At 36.4% G+C, this 16310-nt stretch overlaps 1 protein-coding gene and 1 long non-coding RNA gene across 2 annotated transcripts in view; both read left to right on the top strand.

Annotated features, from left to right (window-relative positions):
• The first annotated feature begins 430 nt into the window (after window positions 1-430).
• Window positions 431-16310, top strand: part of Pus7 (pseudouridine synthase 7) — a 60718-nt gene continuing 44838 nt past the window's right edge. Inside the window, exons 1-3 of the mRNA XM_080177634.1 lie at window positions 431-485; window positions 1190-1266; window positions 2313-2428. Of these exons, the coding sequence (XP_080033760.1) occupies window positions 479-485; window positions 1190-1266; window positions 2313-2428 (200 nt within the window). The 5' untranslated portion in view covers window positions 431-478. The remainder of the gene's footprint in view (window positions 486-1189; window positions 1267-2312; window positions 2429-16310) is intronic.
• On the top strand, window positions 10924-11841 carry LOC145331859 (uncharacterized). Its single transcript, XR_013883923.1, has 2 exons — window positions 10924-11052; window positions 11206-11841. It is a non-coding gene; the product is annotated as an uncharacterized LOC145331859 (long non-coding RNA).

The following is a 16310-nucleotide window of genomic DNA, read 5'->3' as shown; positions in this document are numbered from 1 at the left end:
GTTCGGAATGTCCGGCCGTCCGTGTACGTAATTATACGGAATGTGGGATATGTAAATTTCTGGGTTGCTGTTCAGTTCAAGATAGAAGATTTATATAATATTACACTCTTTCCTTGAAACCAAATCATCAAAATAAGTTTATATTTTCAGATTCATTAAAATGTTTTAGAATTCTGATCCAAAAATTTTAAATATATGTTTATTCAAAATAGAAGTCTAAATTTAATCAGGGATGGCAATCCGAGGCATAATTTCCAAAATCTGAGTCTGGGCTTATTTTTGTAATATCGGCGGTATTATTCGATATTGAATTCAAGATTATAATCCTTATTTTCGCATCAAGCCTCTCATTTTTTTATCCCATAAAGGGCAGAGATTAATCCAACACTTAAATTCGGGTTGCCACATTCCAATTCACCTCTTTAGAAAAGTTAAAGTTCTACATCAAAGAAATTACTCAGATTGGGCCAGCTTTGATATGTTAGGTAAGCATTCTTTTTCTGCTTTTCCGTCTTATTAAAGATGGACTTGTTCCTGTGAGCACTACTAGCGGCTATGGCCCTAGAGGCTTCTAGGACACGTAAAATGTTTTCTTCTCAGTCTATGTTATGATCAGTATTTTACCAAAATTATCTGCAGGGCGGCGCTTTATATTTTTTGGCGATTTCTCTTGGGAGGGTGGTGGTACCCTCCCCTCTAATAGCTATGAGCCATTATACAAATAATGAAATGTATGTAGGATTAAGTTTTTTAAAGGCCTAGTATAGGAATCTATAGGCATAACAAAATTATTTTGTTTGGTCAGGGCCTTTATTATGTAGCTTTCAGAAACATTTTTAGGACTACGTCACTACTTTCGACTGTTGCTCATCACGTAGCGCATCCGCTAGTCGTCGGGGAGGTTATAGGTTCGAATCTCGGCGTAACAATGCGTCATAATTAAAGAAGTTAAAAATAATTACATTTGCTGCTATGTCAGGTGAGCGATATAAATAGTTAGAGGGAATGCCTTGGCCCAAGACAGGGGCAACTCATTACCACTTCTAAGACAAAAGTCGTGCAATCAAAGGGTAGGTACTCTTTAAAACGCTATAAAGACGCGGAGTAAATGTCAAGGTGCGTGGAAAGGTCTCTAATCCGAAGCGACACCAAGCCCCTTAGAGGCCATCCCTTTCATCTTCATTCTTAGGTATGGTAACCGAGCAGGATGTTGGAATAACAAAATATTTGAATCTCAACAATCCTGGATTTAAAGGAAGATTGAAGGTAATTTATATTGAATGTATGAACTTAAGTTTTATTATGAAAGTCGCTTTTTTTGTGCGAAAAACTGTTTCTTTCCTGGGAACTAGGAAGGTTTACTATTTGGAAGAAGGGTGGCTCAAAAATACTTTCTACAATTTTTTCCTTTTTAGTTTTAAAAAACTAAAATCCTAAACGGAAGATCAACTATGCTCTTTTATAAGCTCCTAGAGACCTTTTTCTAGGGCACAGCCGCTAGCTTTAAATATTTTATTCAGTAGGTAGAACTCTTTTTCAATAACTACCTAGGTACTTAAAACTATCTTTAAAACTTAAAAATATAAATCCTGGGGGGGGGGGGGGGGGGTTAATGCAACCATCTCGAAATCAATGTATAAATGGCACTTAGAATTCGAATTTCGATCTGAAATTTTGTATGAGTAATCCTTGGTAGGTCTATTTTCCCTAAATCGAACAAAAAGTTAGAAAAATAACGGCTAACAGCTGGCGGCTCAGCCGATTAGCCATTTTTTGGGCTATTTTCAATGCAAATCATCACGAAACCTATCTCCACACAATTCTATTTGCTGCTCCAAAACGTTTTCAAACGGTTCTAGCCGGTAGTTGCTGGTACAAGAAATGTAAAAAAAAATTTTGTATCATTTCACATGATTTAAAGCAAAAATATGTTTCAAAAAGTTGATTCCTAAGTAATTTATGACAGATTTGCCCTAAAAATAGGCAAAAAATGGCTAAACGGCTGAGCCGTTAGCCGTTACTTTTTCAACTTTTTGTTCGATTTAGGGAAAATAGACCACCAAGGATTACTCCTGCAGAATTTTAGATCGAAATTCGAATTTTAAATGCCATTTATACATTGATTACGAGATGGTTTCATTTAACCTCCCCCCCCCCCCCCCCCCCGAAGAATGACAATAATCAATAAAGGCAAAGAAAGATCATAACATGCATGCTAGGTGTAGTTTTTAAAATGTTTCTTCTTCTTAAACACGGCCATAATAGTTTTATGCTAATTTTTTGGCTCACGAAAACTTTGATTTTCATTTCAGGAGAGGTTTTCTGACTTCAATGTGACAGAAATCCAACTTGATGGGAAGCTTGTAACACTACAAAAACAAGAGGGAGAGACTAAGAATGGTGGTGGGGAAGAAGAGGCAAAAAAGAAGTAAGTTTTCAGTACAAGAATTTTAGTTACTCTATAAACAGTCTACTTTAGATCTTTCACTGTTCATTAAAGCACAAATGAAAGCAAGTGACATTAAGTACATTACCTATGTCAGGAAAATGTTTTAAATTATTGACCTCCCCCCCCCCCCTCTTCCTGCTTAAAGATACTATGCCTTCTAAATAACTCCTGAATTTAATTTTTTTCAAAGATACCTATAAGAATCCTGATGCAAGGTTATAAATCTATAGAACAATTCTAACATGTCTAAATTTACTATCAGTGCTAACGAACGTACGCACCCTTAATATAGAAAAGTTTTGCTATTAAAAATTAATAAGCAGATTGCAGATATATGAAAGAATTATTATTCACATTTCATGGTAGTATTAGCAAAATATACAAAATATCAACTTTTATTAAAGTATTAACAAGTATACATACAAATATCAATAAACATTTCATGGAAATATTAACAAAATATACGAATATTGATAAAATACGGAATTGTGCAAGTATACATTTTGTTACGTAAAGGTGTGCTTGTTGAGCACTGGCAAATCGCTGCCCCCCTACCCCTTGATTTTAATATTGGAAAACATACATAACTAAGTAATGTTTTAAGATTAAATCTTTATGTATTGAAATAAATTCAAATACTTGGTAGTTATTATACAGGGAATTATTTTTGATCTTTAACTTATCACTTAGTTTTTTTACTTTTTGTAGGTTTATAAAGCATAATTTTTTTTCAGACAATATCACTTAAGTAGGTATACTTTAAATAAACCGAAAACAAAATATATACCTAAGGTAAAAAGTTCTTTTAATTAATAATATGTGTTAGTTAAGAAAGGCTTAGGAGAGCCAACAAGAGCTATAACCACATGTTATGTTGTAAAGTACATAGCAGGATTGAGGTTTAAGTTGTTCACCTACAATTTATAGGATTTTGCTGTATTCAATATATTAGGTACATAGTTTAATATTACTTTAAAACTTGATTGTTTATCCCCATGAACTTAAATAATTTTACAACTTAAAGGGTTAAGCTTATGGTAATTATAAATTTTATATTCTTTAATCACATAACCCTGCTATAAATTGTAGTGGTGAAAGGAAACAACTCTCACTGTTCATCATGGTGTTCCACCACCGTGCAAGTTTGTCATTTGTTGTCTTCATCACTTCTTTAGACATTGTCATCCATAGCAGGGGAAACAGGCGATTACAGATCTTTCTACCACCATAAAAAAGATACACTAGTATGCCATGTGAATCAGGCATAAAATGTACTCCAACTAAAAGAACAGTCATTAAAAGTGTAGCTAATAATGAAGTGTTCATGTTGATGTATTTCAGCCAGGGGAAGGGTTCTAGGTAGTAGTTTCGCATTGGAGATGGGTTGGGTTGGTTCATATCTGCTGTCAATAGGTTTGTCTGGTCATTGCCAGAACCCAATATTTTGTTTTTATGCAGATGATAATGGTCACTGAAATACCCTAACTTATGTTTTGGTGAATATTCTATTTCTACATTCACATTCTGAAATTTTGTGTTAGGATTATCTGTTACTTTGATGACAGGTACTGATGCAAGTCTTGATAATTTTATCTTTGGACTGTTGTCAGGCGAAACTTGTATTAAGTTTTCTGTTATATTTGGCATGGATGTTGTTAAACCTTTCTCACAGTTATATCCAGTCATGGCTTTGTTTTGATATTTGTAGAATTGATTGTTTTCTTCATTGTATTGATTTGATGTACATTTACTAGTAGAAACAGTCTTTTTGGTTGTTGTTGAAGTACTTGGCTTGGCTGAAGTGGAGGCATCAGTAGGCATTCCAATGCTGACATTGTGATAGATTGAAGGGTGGTGACAATCCACTTTAATCGTTGTCTTACTTTTAACAATCAGACTTGGTTGTTGATCTGTGTGAACCACAACTGTTGGATCCAGATTGTTTGTATTGTCAGAGCGTTTACAATATGAAATTAGAGCTGGGATTCTGCTGATCAGTTCTGGAATGATCAGGAGAGGAACATTGAAAGGCACCAAGAGAGTGGCTTCACTGAACAGTTTTCTGTCCACAGTTAACTCAAACCTTTGATTAAAGAAATCAAGAATTATATCAAATGAAAGATTTGTAATACCATATTACTATTGCGTAAAACTCATCTTCAAGATAAAAAAATGACAGTCACCTCATTAAATGATTATTTATGACAAAACTTATTTTAGCAAATAGAATTAATGCTCAAGAACTTGCCCATAAATATATTGCCTCTTAGTGGGAAATCTTATGTGCAGACAATAATGGGTTTATCTTAAATTAGGTATCTTATTGTTTTTTCTCTCACAAATTTTGATATATAGCAAAAATCAGAGATTATCCCCCTCCAAATAAAAAGATTTTATCATCTGATCTATCTAGATTTCCTTTCCTTTGTTCAAGTTCAGACAGGTAGTATGATGCACACAGTGATCCAAAGCTGGCAAATATCAACAGGTACTCGATGATGATCACAATAGACAGAGCTATGACAACAAGTATCATAACTAGGCTATGTCTTTTTATCTGAGATTAGTATTCTATGATTTTGCTTCCTCATAAATTGGATCAGTTATTTTAAGTAGAAAAAGAAATTAAGGCAGGAAATTCAAAGACTAGGTTTGTAGTTGATAATTTAATATTTATCTTATTCTCTCAACTAGGCATGGTTTACACCAGCATTTTGGAGCCGTTTGATTTTGGTGCGGCTCCGGTTTCGACTGACCTTAAATTAAGGAAAAACTCTACATATTTTTTCCCACATCTATTTTTGACTTTTGAAGGTTTTAAAAGTTTAATTTTAATAAAAGTGATAAAAATGGACTTAAAAAACAAAGGGCATTTGCACAAGACAAAACAGAGTTACCAAATTATAATTTATATAAAATCTCTTTATTTATCTAGTCCGGGGCCGGAGCCATTTTTTAACGAAAATTTACGGCTCCGGCTCCAGCAAAATATGGTGGCTCCACGGCTCCCGGCTCCGCAACACTGGTTAACACTAAATTATTTTTTAAGAGGGTGATTCAATTTTTTCTCCTTTATCTCATAGGTGTGTGATCAAACCCCTATCCAAATTGTTTACACAAATGAAAAAAAAAATTGAATAAAAACAAAATAATAGAATTCCTTTAAATAATCTGCCGGCATGCATGCCAGTATTGCTTTGAACCAGAGGATCAGAGCAATACTGATAACTGGAATGACACCAACCAGTTCCTGGTTCATCAGAGCACACATTGTGTTCGGATACATGTTAAGCAAATAGATTGCTTCTTCGCGTCCTTGTTGTAGGGTTAGGAGTAGATATTATTGAATAAGAATTAAAAGTACTTGCTTGCATTTAGTAAAATTGTGGGAAGCTAAAAACTCATATTTAGCTTCTATAAATATAAAGGGGGGGGTTTTTAATGCAACCATCTCGTAATCAGTGAGCAAATGGCACTTAGAATTCGAATTTCGATCTGAAATTTTGCATGAGTAATCCTTGATAGGTCTATTTTCCCTAAATCGAAAAAAAAGTTGGAAAAGTAACGGCTGGCGGCTCAGCCGTTTAGCCGTTTTTTGCCTATTTTTAGGGCAAATTCATCATTAATTACGTAGGAATCAACTTTTAAAAACATATTTCTGGTTTAATTCATGTTAAATGATAACAATAACCATTTTTTAAAATTTTTAGTACCAGCTGCTAAACGGCTAGAACCGGCTGAAAACGGCTGGGAGCCGCCAAGAGTATAAAGGGTAGATAGGGCTTGTGACATGTCTAGGGTTAGGTTTCTATGGGTGCTGAGCTCAAAAATGCTACTAAAAATAGTGACGGCCAATCCATATGGCAGCTGGGTAAAAGCTGCAGCTCAGCTGCGAGCGGCCAAGAGTAGAATGAGTAGATAGGGCTTGTGATGTGTCTAGGGGTAGGTTTTTATAGGTGCTGAGCTCAAAAATGCTAACAAAAATAGTGGAGGCCCATCCACAAGGAAGCTGGGTAATGGACGCAGCTCAGCTGGGTAACGGCCGCAGCTCAGACGAGATAGGCCAAGAGTAGAATGAGTACATGAGGCATGTGACGTGTCCAGGATTAGGTTTTTATGGGTGCTGAACTCAAAAATGCTACTAAAAATAGTGACGGCCAATCCATATGGCAGCTGGGTAACAGCTGCAGCTCAGCTGCGAGTGGCCAAGAGTAGAATGAGTAGATAGGGCTTGTGATGTGTCTAGGGGTAGGTTTTTACAGGTGCTGAGCTCAAAAATGCTAACAAAAATAGTGGAGGCCCATCCACATGGCAGCTGGGTAATGGACGTAGCTCAGCTGGGTAACGGCCGCAGCTCAGACGAGATAGGCCAAGAGTAGAATGAGTACATGAGGCATGTGACGGGTCCAGGATTAGGTTTTTATGGGTGCTGAACTCAAAAATGCTTCTAAAAATAGTTTTGGCCAATCCCTATGGCAGTTAAGTAATAGCTGCTGCTCAGCTGCGAGCAGCTAAGAGTAGAATGATTAGATAGGGCTTGTGACGTGTCTAGAGGTAGGTTTTTATGGGTGCTGAGCTCAAAAATGGTACCAAAAATAGTGGCAGCTCATCCATATGGCAGCTGGGTAACGGCCGAAGCTCAGCTGATAGAGGCCAAGAGTGGAATGAGTACATAGGGCATGTGACATGTCTAGGGGTAGGTTTTCATGGGTGCTGAGCTCAAAATTGCTACCAAAAATAGTGGCGACCCATCCATATGGCAGCTGAGTAACAGCTGCAGCTCAGCTGCGAGTGGCCAAGAGTAGAATGAGTAGATAAGGCTTGTGATGTGTCTAGGGGTAGGTTTTTATGGGTGCTGAGCTCAAAAATGGTACCAAAAATAGTGGCGACCCATCCACATTGCAGCTGGGTAACAGCTGCAGCACAGCTGCACACCACCAAGAGTATAATGAGTACATAGAGCTTGTGACGTGTCTCAGGGTAGGTTTTTATGGGTGTTAAGCTCAAATATGCTACTAAAAATAGTGGCGACCAATCCATATATGGCAGCTGAGTAACAGCTGCTGCTCAGCTAGGAGTGGCCAAGAGTAGAATGAGTAGATAGGGCTTGTGATGTGTCTTAGGGTAGGTTTTTATGAGTGCTGAGCTCAAAATGCTTCCAAAAATAGTGGTGACCCATCCATGTGGCAGCTGGGTAATGGCGGCAGCTCAGCTGGGAGCGGCCGAAAGTAGAATGAGTACATAGGGCTTGTGACGTGTCCAGGGGTAGGTATTTATGAGTGCTGAGCTCAAAAATACTACCAATAATAGTGGCGGCTCATCCATATGGCAGCTGGGTAACAGCTACAGCCCACAAGCCCTATCTACTCATTCTATTCTTAGCCTCCCCCAGCAGAGCTGCAGCCGTTACCCAGCTGTCATATGGATGGGTCGCCACTATTTTTGGGAGCTTTTTTGAGCTCAGTACCCATAAAAACTTACCCCAAGACACGTCACAAGCCCTATGTACTCATTTTACTCTTGGCCGCTCCCATCTGAGCTGCAGCTGTTGCTCAGATGCCGTATAGAATGGCCGCCACTATTTTTGGTACCATATTTGAGCTCAGCACCCATTAAAACCTACCCCTAGACACGTCATAAGCCCTATCTACTTATTCTACTCTTGGCCTCTCACAGCTGAGCTGCGGCCGTTACCCAGCTGCCATATGGATGGGCCGCCACTATTTTTGGTACCATTTTTGAGCTCAGCACCCATAAAAACCTACCCCTAGACACGTCACAAGCCCTATCTACTCATTCTACTCTTGGCCGCTCGCAGCTGAGCAGCAGCTATTACTCAACTGCCACATGGATTGGCCATCACTATTTTTGGTAGTATTTTTGAGCTCAGCATAAAAACCTTACCCTGGACATGTCACATGCCCTATGTACTCATTCTACTCTTGGCCTCTCCCAGCTGAGCTGCCGCCGTTACCCAGCTGCCACATGGATAGGCCGCCACTATTTTTGGTAGCATTTTTGAGCTCAGCACCCATAAAAACCTACCCCTAGACACGTCACAAGCCCTATCTTCTCATTCTACTCTTGGCCGCTCGCAGCTGAGCTGCAGCTGTTACCCAGCTGCCATATGGATTTGCTGTCACTATTTTTAGTAGTATTTTTGAGCTCAGCACACATAAAAACCTACCCCTAGACATGTCACAAGCCCTATCTACTCTTCATACTCTTGGCCGCTCCCAGCCGTTTTCAGCCGGTTCTAGCCGTTTAGCAGCTGGTACTAGAAATTTAAAAAATGGTTATTGCTATCATTTAATATGAATTAAACCAAAACTATGATTTAAAAAGTTGATTCCTACGTAAATAATGATGAATTTGCCCTAAAAATAGGCCAAAAACGGCTAAACGGCTGAGCTGCAGCCGCCAGCCGTTACTTTTCCAACTTTTTATTCAATTTAGGGAAAATAGACCTACCAAGGATTACCCATGCAAAATTTCAGCTCGAAATTCGAATTCTAAGTGCCATTTGCTCACTGATTACGAGATGGTTGCATTAAAAACCCCCCCCTTATAATGCTTTAAAAGGTCAATAATAGTTATTTATCGCAATGTATGATTAAAGTACTGTGGTTTTAAATTTTAATTGTACAATTTATATTCTAAGAAACTGGATATAATAGTTACAATACACGATTTTTCAGTATGGCATAGAACTGGTTCTGATACAGCAGATATTAATAGGTTTCGAAGCTATACTGGAAAATGAATATCTAAATCATATTATCCTTGCAATATGATAAAATTCCCTCCACTTAATTCAATTATTAAATCTATTCCACCCTACCTAATATGAAGAAAAAATCCACCAAATCATTCTGAGCGGCAACCAAAAGACAGCCTCCTGCTATCAGCTGCATGTTGATGGTTAAAATTGTTCTCTTATCCGGATTTGAATAATTGTAATTTGATATGATGAAATAAACATTGAATACAAAGATTGTGGACAGGATAATGTCTAGCACTATCATCAGCCAGTATGGCAGGAATGGTAATGTGGATATAAAGTTTATTGCTGTGTAAATTATCACAAATATGTATCTTTTCTCACAGATCATTATAAGTCTATTTTTTTATGTTTCACACTATAGATATTATGTAGTATTACATTGTTGAGTTAGTTTCTTTAGTTTGATAATTGTCAAGTCCTAGAACATAAGAATAAGATTAAATTTTGTTATACCTTTTCTTATCTATCTCTAAAAATCTCTGCTCGTTTGTCCGTTTGTGACAATTCATAAATTGAGATTTTCTTAGCTGACAAAAAATATTTTGTCATCATAAAGTCTATATTTGTCCATTTATTTGTCTAACCGAGACTCTGACGTAAATTGACTAAGGGGGGGGTGCGTAATGACATAAGCTCTTAAACCGTGAGCAAAATGGTCTAAATATTGAGCTAGACCCTTCAAACTTGGTATATAAGCCTAGTCCTATAGGTATTACATCTAAATGGCAAAAAAATCCAAAAAAAATTTTTTTTAGGTTAGGTTAGGTAAGAAAAACCCTGCGGAAATGGGGTTTTTAGGCTTTTTTTGGTCTATTTTGATGTGGAAACTTGCCTTAAATTGTTTTTTCTTAGGGTTTTAACTTAAATACACTGTATCTATTCATATGGACATTATTTAAGATGATTCAGCAAGTCGGGGACCGACCCCAGGGGGCTAGGTGGGTGGCCCGCAGGGGTTAAGTTAATTTTTCCCAATATATTTGTTGTGATATATCCAACTATAGGTTTTTTAGGTCAAGAAACTCAAATTCTGAGCGAAAATTAGCATTAGACTGACCTGAAGCTAACCCCCCCGGGCTAGGTTGGTTTTCTGCAGGGCTTAAGAGCATTTACCTAACCTAACCTAGAAACTTACTTATATTTTTACAGTTTTTTTTCTTGAATAAACTGTCTATTAATGAGGACTTTATTTAAGATGATCCAGCAAGTCGGGGACCGACCCCAGCGGGCTAGGTGGGTGGCCCGCAGGGGTTAAGTGCATTTTTCCAATATATATGATGTGATACATCAAATGATATGTTTTTTAGGTCAAAGAACTCAAATTCAGAGCTAAAATAAGCATTAGAATAATCTGGAGCTAACCCCAGCGGGCTAGCTGGGTTGCCCACAGGGCTTAAGTGCATTTTACCTAAGCTAACCTAGAAACTTACATTTATTATTTTTTTTAGGTTTTTTTTCTAGAATAAACTGTCCATTCATGAGGACTTTATTTAAGATGATCCAGCAAGTCGGGGACCGACCCCAGCGGGCTAGGTGGGTGGCCCGCAGGGGTTAAGTGCATTATTTCCAATATAGATCTTGTTATATATCAAAATAAAGGTTTTTTAGGTCAGTTAACTCAAATTCAGAGCTAGAATGAGCATAAGACTAATCTGAAACTAGCCCCAGCGGGCTAGGTTGGTGGCCCTCAGGGGTTAAATGCATTATTTCCAATATAGATCTTGTTATATATCAAAATAAAGGTTTTTAAGGTCAAGAAACTCAAATTCAGAGCTAAAATTGGCATAAGACTTACCTGAAGCTAACCCCTGCGGGCTAGGTAGATTTACCACAGGGCTTATGTGCATTTTACCTAACCTAACCTAGAAACTTACTTATTCTTTTTGGTTTTTTCCTTGAATAAACTGTGTCTATTAATGAGGACATTATTTTAGATAATCCAGCAAGTTGGGGACCGACCCCAGCGGGCTAGGTGGGTGGCCCACAGGGGTGTAGTGCATTTTACTAAAGTATGTGTTGTCATACATCAAATTATAGGTTTTTTATGTCAAGAAACTCAAATTCAGAGCTATTTTAAGCATTAGACTGACCTAAGGCTAACCCCCGCGGATTAGGTGGGTGGCCTGCAGGGGTAAATTTTCCAAATTATGTGTTGTTATACATCAAACTATAGGTTTTTAAGTCAATTTGGAGCTAAAAAAAAAAACACAATAGCAACCTGATGCTAGTTTTTTCGTGGTATGTGGTATACATTAAATTAAAAAATTGTATCCTATTAGCATATTAAATTCTTCCACCGCTAACATTGTACTATCAAAATTAAAATTCTTTCAAATATATGCCATATAAATGTAGTTTAACCAATTAACCAGGAAAAAATATGCAGTTCACTAAATTAAGTTCAAATGCATTTCGTAAAACTACCCCTTTGAATTTCTGGACCTAAAAAACCTATAATTTTATGTATGACAACTAAAAATGCACTTAACCCCTGCGGGCCACGCACCTAGCCTGCTGGGGTCTTAAATCTTAAATAATGTTCTAATAAATAGACACAGTTTATTCCAGAAAAAAACCATAAAAAAACAAGTAAGGTTCTAGGTTAGGTTAGGTAAAAACTTGCAGGCAACCCACCTAGCCCGCTGTGGCTAGCTTCAGATTAGTCTGATGCTTTTATTAGCTGTAAATTTGAGTTTCTTGACCTTAAAAACCTATACTTGGATGTATGACAACACATACTTCTAAAAAAAAATGCATTTAACCCCTGAGGGACACCCACATAGCCCGCTGGGGTCGGTCTTCGACTTGCTGGATCATCGAAATAAGGTCCTCATGAATGGACAGTTTATTTGAAAAAAAACCTAAAAAAATATGAAATGTAAGTTTCTAGGTTAGGTTAGGTAAAATGCACTTAAGCCCTGTGGGATACCTATCTAGCCCGCTGGGGTTAGCTTCAGATTATTCTAATGCTTATTTCAGCTATGAATTTGAGTTCTTTGACCTAAAAAACATATAATTGGATGTATCACATCATTATTCAAGAAAAAAACCTGTAAAAATATAAGTAAGTTTCTAGGTTAGGTTAGGTAAATGCTCTTAAGCCCTGCAGAAAACCAACCTAGCCCGGGGGGGTTAGCTTCAGGTCAGTCTAATGCTAATTTTCGCTCAGAATTTGAGTTTCTTGAACTAAAAAACCTATAGTTTGATATATAACAAGATATATATTGGAAAAAATGAACTTAACCCCTGCGGGCCACTAACCTAGCCCGCTGGGGCTAGCTTCAGATTAGTCTAATGCTTATTTTAGCTCTGAATTTGAGTTCCTTGACCTAAAAAACCTATAATTTGATGTATCACAACAAATATATTGGGAAAAATGAACTTAACCCCTGCAGGCCACACACCTAGCCCCCTGGGGTCGGTCCCCGACTTGCTGAATCATCTTAAATAATGTCCATATGAATAGATACAGTGTAATTAAGTTAAAACCCTAAGAAAAAACAATTTAAGGCAAGTTTCCACATCAAAATAGACCAAAAAAAGCCTAAAAACCCCATTTCCGCAGGGTTTTTCTTACCTAACCTAACCCAAAAATAAAAATTTTTATATTTTTTTGCCATTTAGATGTAATACCTATAGGACTAGGCTTATATACCAAGTTTGAAGGGTCTAGCTCAATATTTAGACCATTTTGCTCACGGTTTAAGAGCTTATGTCATTACGCACCCCCCCCTTTGTTTTATTTTGTAAGTGTGTTTTCATGTATTTGTTTAATGCTAGCTACTTTTGCACATTACTATCATTGTTAGAATATTTATAGGTTTTTAATGATAAATACAAAGTTGTTCCTCTGAAGCTAAGACTCAGATAAATAGAGATTTATCTTGGGAGGTTGGTGGTACCCTCCCCCAAAATAGTTATAAACCTTCCCAGGACATAGGCAAAATGACAATGTAAAGGTGAACCAGGCACACAGAGAGCGTGTTACTTCATTATAAAGATAAATGTTGTTTTTCATCTTAACATGTAAACTAATGATTATAGTAATTGATTCGATTATCTAAATGATCTCATTTACATTAACATCTATTTTTATTAGGAAAGCTACTCCATAATTAAAAATGTCCGTCTGTACGAAATGGAACAGTAAACACATTATTTTCTTTGCTCCAATTTAAGGTAGACGGCTGAAACAACCATGGCGGTTCAACTGCTTTTATGAATCTTTTTTTAGAATCTTTGATAAAAAATCTCCCAAATATAAAAAAAAAGGTTCCTAAAAACTTAGTTTAATTGAAATATGTCATTTAGTACTTTGTTTCAATATTCATCCAAACTTTATTTAATGCCTAATCTCTTTCCTTTTTTTGAACATAAAACTTTGATTCAAAATTATTAATTATGATTCCTAAAAATAGGAATAACATTTTGAAATCTCAGCAAATATTTATAGCAAAAAAAATTAAAAACTATTTTGTTAAAATTTACGTACGGACTTTTAAATAAAGATTTTTGGAGTTGCTACGATTTTAAAATTTTACAATATTGTGAAGGGAATCGTCAAACAAAGTTTGTTACCAGAAAGACACATCTAAGATGCCTAAATAACGGATTGGCATATGGAGGGACTAATCCTAAATGTAGAAAATATTTGCTATAAAAAAGTTATACAACTAATAATCTCCTAATTAACATGACTTAAAAATAAAAGTGTTGAGGCTTTCACAAAAAATGCTTGTTAAGCACAAATACCCCCCCCCCCCCTCTTTATTAAAACAAATGAAAATTAGAGGGTTATAGTTTTTGTCTCCCCCCCCCCCCTAAACCACCTTATTTCAATTTATTCAACAGGGTATTTTGTGTGAAAGTACAAATCTTTTTTAAAAACCTTCGATGAAACATGATTTTTACTCTTTCCTTAGAAGTTTTGAATAAAATATAAAAAAACATTCTGCGAATAAAAACTTTGAATGTTAAAAATAATCGTTTATGATATTTAGTAAGCAGCGAATTTGAATCATGTTATGTTTGTTTGTATTACTTATACAATTTTTTTTCTCAATTTTTCTTTTTGTCCGTTCATCAATAAGAAGCTCTGGGGGGTGAAATGTCATTTATTCAGGTACCATTACTTGACCTAACCTTATATGCTGTGTGTGGGAAATCTCCAAAATGTTTATCCCAGTTTGTGTTTCTTGCCTCATCATTGAAATTTTATTGAACATTCTGATATTTATATCTTACATCTTGAATGATATCTAAAATATATTGGATATTTTATAACAATACAAGTCTTTTATTATTTAGCATCAGGGGCGTCCAAGCTTTTTATTTTGGGGGGGGGTAAAATTTTTTTAGGGGGGGGGGTAATTCGTTTTTTGGGGGGGTAAAATGGCGCGCGAAGCGCACCGCAAATTTTTTTTACCCTTCCCAAAATTTTTACCCTGGGGGTAAAATTTGCTTGGGGGGGGTAATTACCCCCCCTGAAATCTGTTGGCAGGGGTAAATTTAGTTTACCCCCCCCAAAAAAAATTTACCCCCGGGGTAAAATTTTTTGGGGGGGGTAATTTAAATTTTATTAAATATTGTATTAAAAATGCGCGCAAAGCGCGCTAAAATTTTTTTTATTAGAAATTTTTTTTTTGGAGGGGGTATTTACCCCAGGGTTGTCGAATTGGGCACTTTTTTTGATATTGGGCGGCCCAATTGCCCAAAAGGGTTTGGGGCGGGTTTTGGGCGCCAAAAAGTTGTTTTGGGCACCCTTTTTGGGCAAATGTTGTAAAAAGGATATAAAATAGCCTAAAACCATACCTAGACTTATTATTAGAAATAATATAGCCTAAAACCATCTCAGGACCTATAAAAGCTCCACTGGAAAGGAGAACCATGTCGGTTCAGCAGTTAGCGAAATCCTTCTCTAGATACAAAATAGCTTACTAATTTATATAGTTAACTAGCGGCTACGGCCCTAGAGGCCTCTAGGGACACTTGAGGAGGGAAGAGTCAAATTAGATAAATCAATTATTATATTAGATTTGAAAAGAAAAAGTAAAAAAAATCTGGGGGGGGGTAATTTTTTTTTTTTTTTTGGGGGGGGGGTTTCCTCCCCCCATTTTTATTTTTAGTTTAAAAAGTTTTTGGGGGAGTGTAATTTTTTTCTAGGGGCGATTTCTCTTAGGAGGGTTGTGGTACCCTCCCCCAAAATAGTTATAAACCTTCCCAGAACCTATGAGAAGGTACCCTGTTAAGGAGAACCCGATCGGTTCAGCGGTTAGCGAGATCCTTCGGTACAAACACACAAACAGACACACATCCTGTTACTTTAGTATAAGGATATCACCCAAAAAATAGGCCCGCCCCCCTCTTTTTTAACCCTTACACCTTTTTCTATGTATCAGTCCATAACATTATGGGAGAAATGGGAATATCTCTGATGCTATTTAAAATAAATTGCTTATTTTTTAAAAAGATGTCCCAATCCAAAAAGCATTATGTACCTATACAACTTACTTTTTCTCTAGTTTCGACGAACATGCAAAAAAAAATATTTTTTTTGTTATGGTTTTGTCATTTTAATTCGTTTTCCTTTATTATATACGAATGTCCTTTTATCCTCTTTTTTCGACCAAAGAAGATTAGCTCTATAACTCATTTTGTATGATTGTTTATTCAAGATAGAGCACATATTTAGTGGTTATAAAAAAGAGAGATTAAAGAACCGAAACCTTAATAAACACATAAATATTTATGTCTTTTGTAGCATGACCGACAGTCGCAGAATGACAGACCAAGTAAGGGGTTATCTTCAAAAAAAAATCCGCAGTTTATCTTGAATAGCAACTGAGTAAATCGCATTTCCCCCATAGCAATACGAACGAACAGTCAAAGTGAATCATAGACTAGCTTCGTTATTGAAGAAACTGTAATTTAAACTTTTAATGGTATTTGATATAAAAAAAATTGATAAATAATAAATAAACCTCTTAGGATTACATACAAAGGTAAACTAAACATCATTTGACAAACACACAAATTATCTGTTCTTTTGGAATTCGCATAATGTTACAGAAAAATTTA

Source organism: Acartia tonsa, chromosome 11, assembly GCF_053477335.1.
Source record: "Acartia tonsa isolate MP-2025a chromosome 11, ASM5347733v1, whole genome shotgun sequence".
In the NCBI taxonomy this organism is placed as follows: domain Eukaryota; kingdom Metazoa; phylum Arthropoda; class Copepoda; order Calanoida; family Acartiidae; genus Acartia; species Acartia tonsa.
This window is presented reverse-complemented; position numbering and strand designations above follow the sequence as displayed.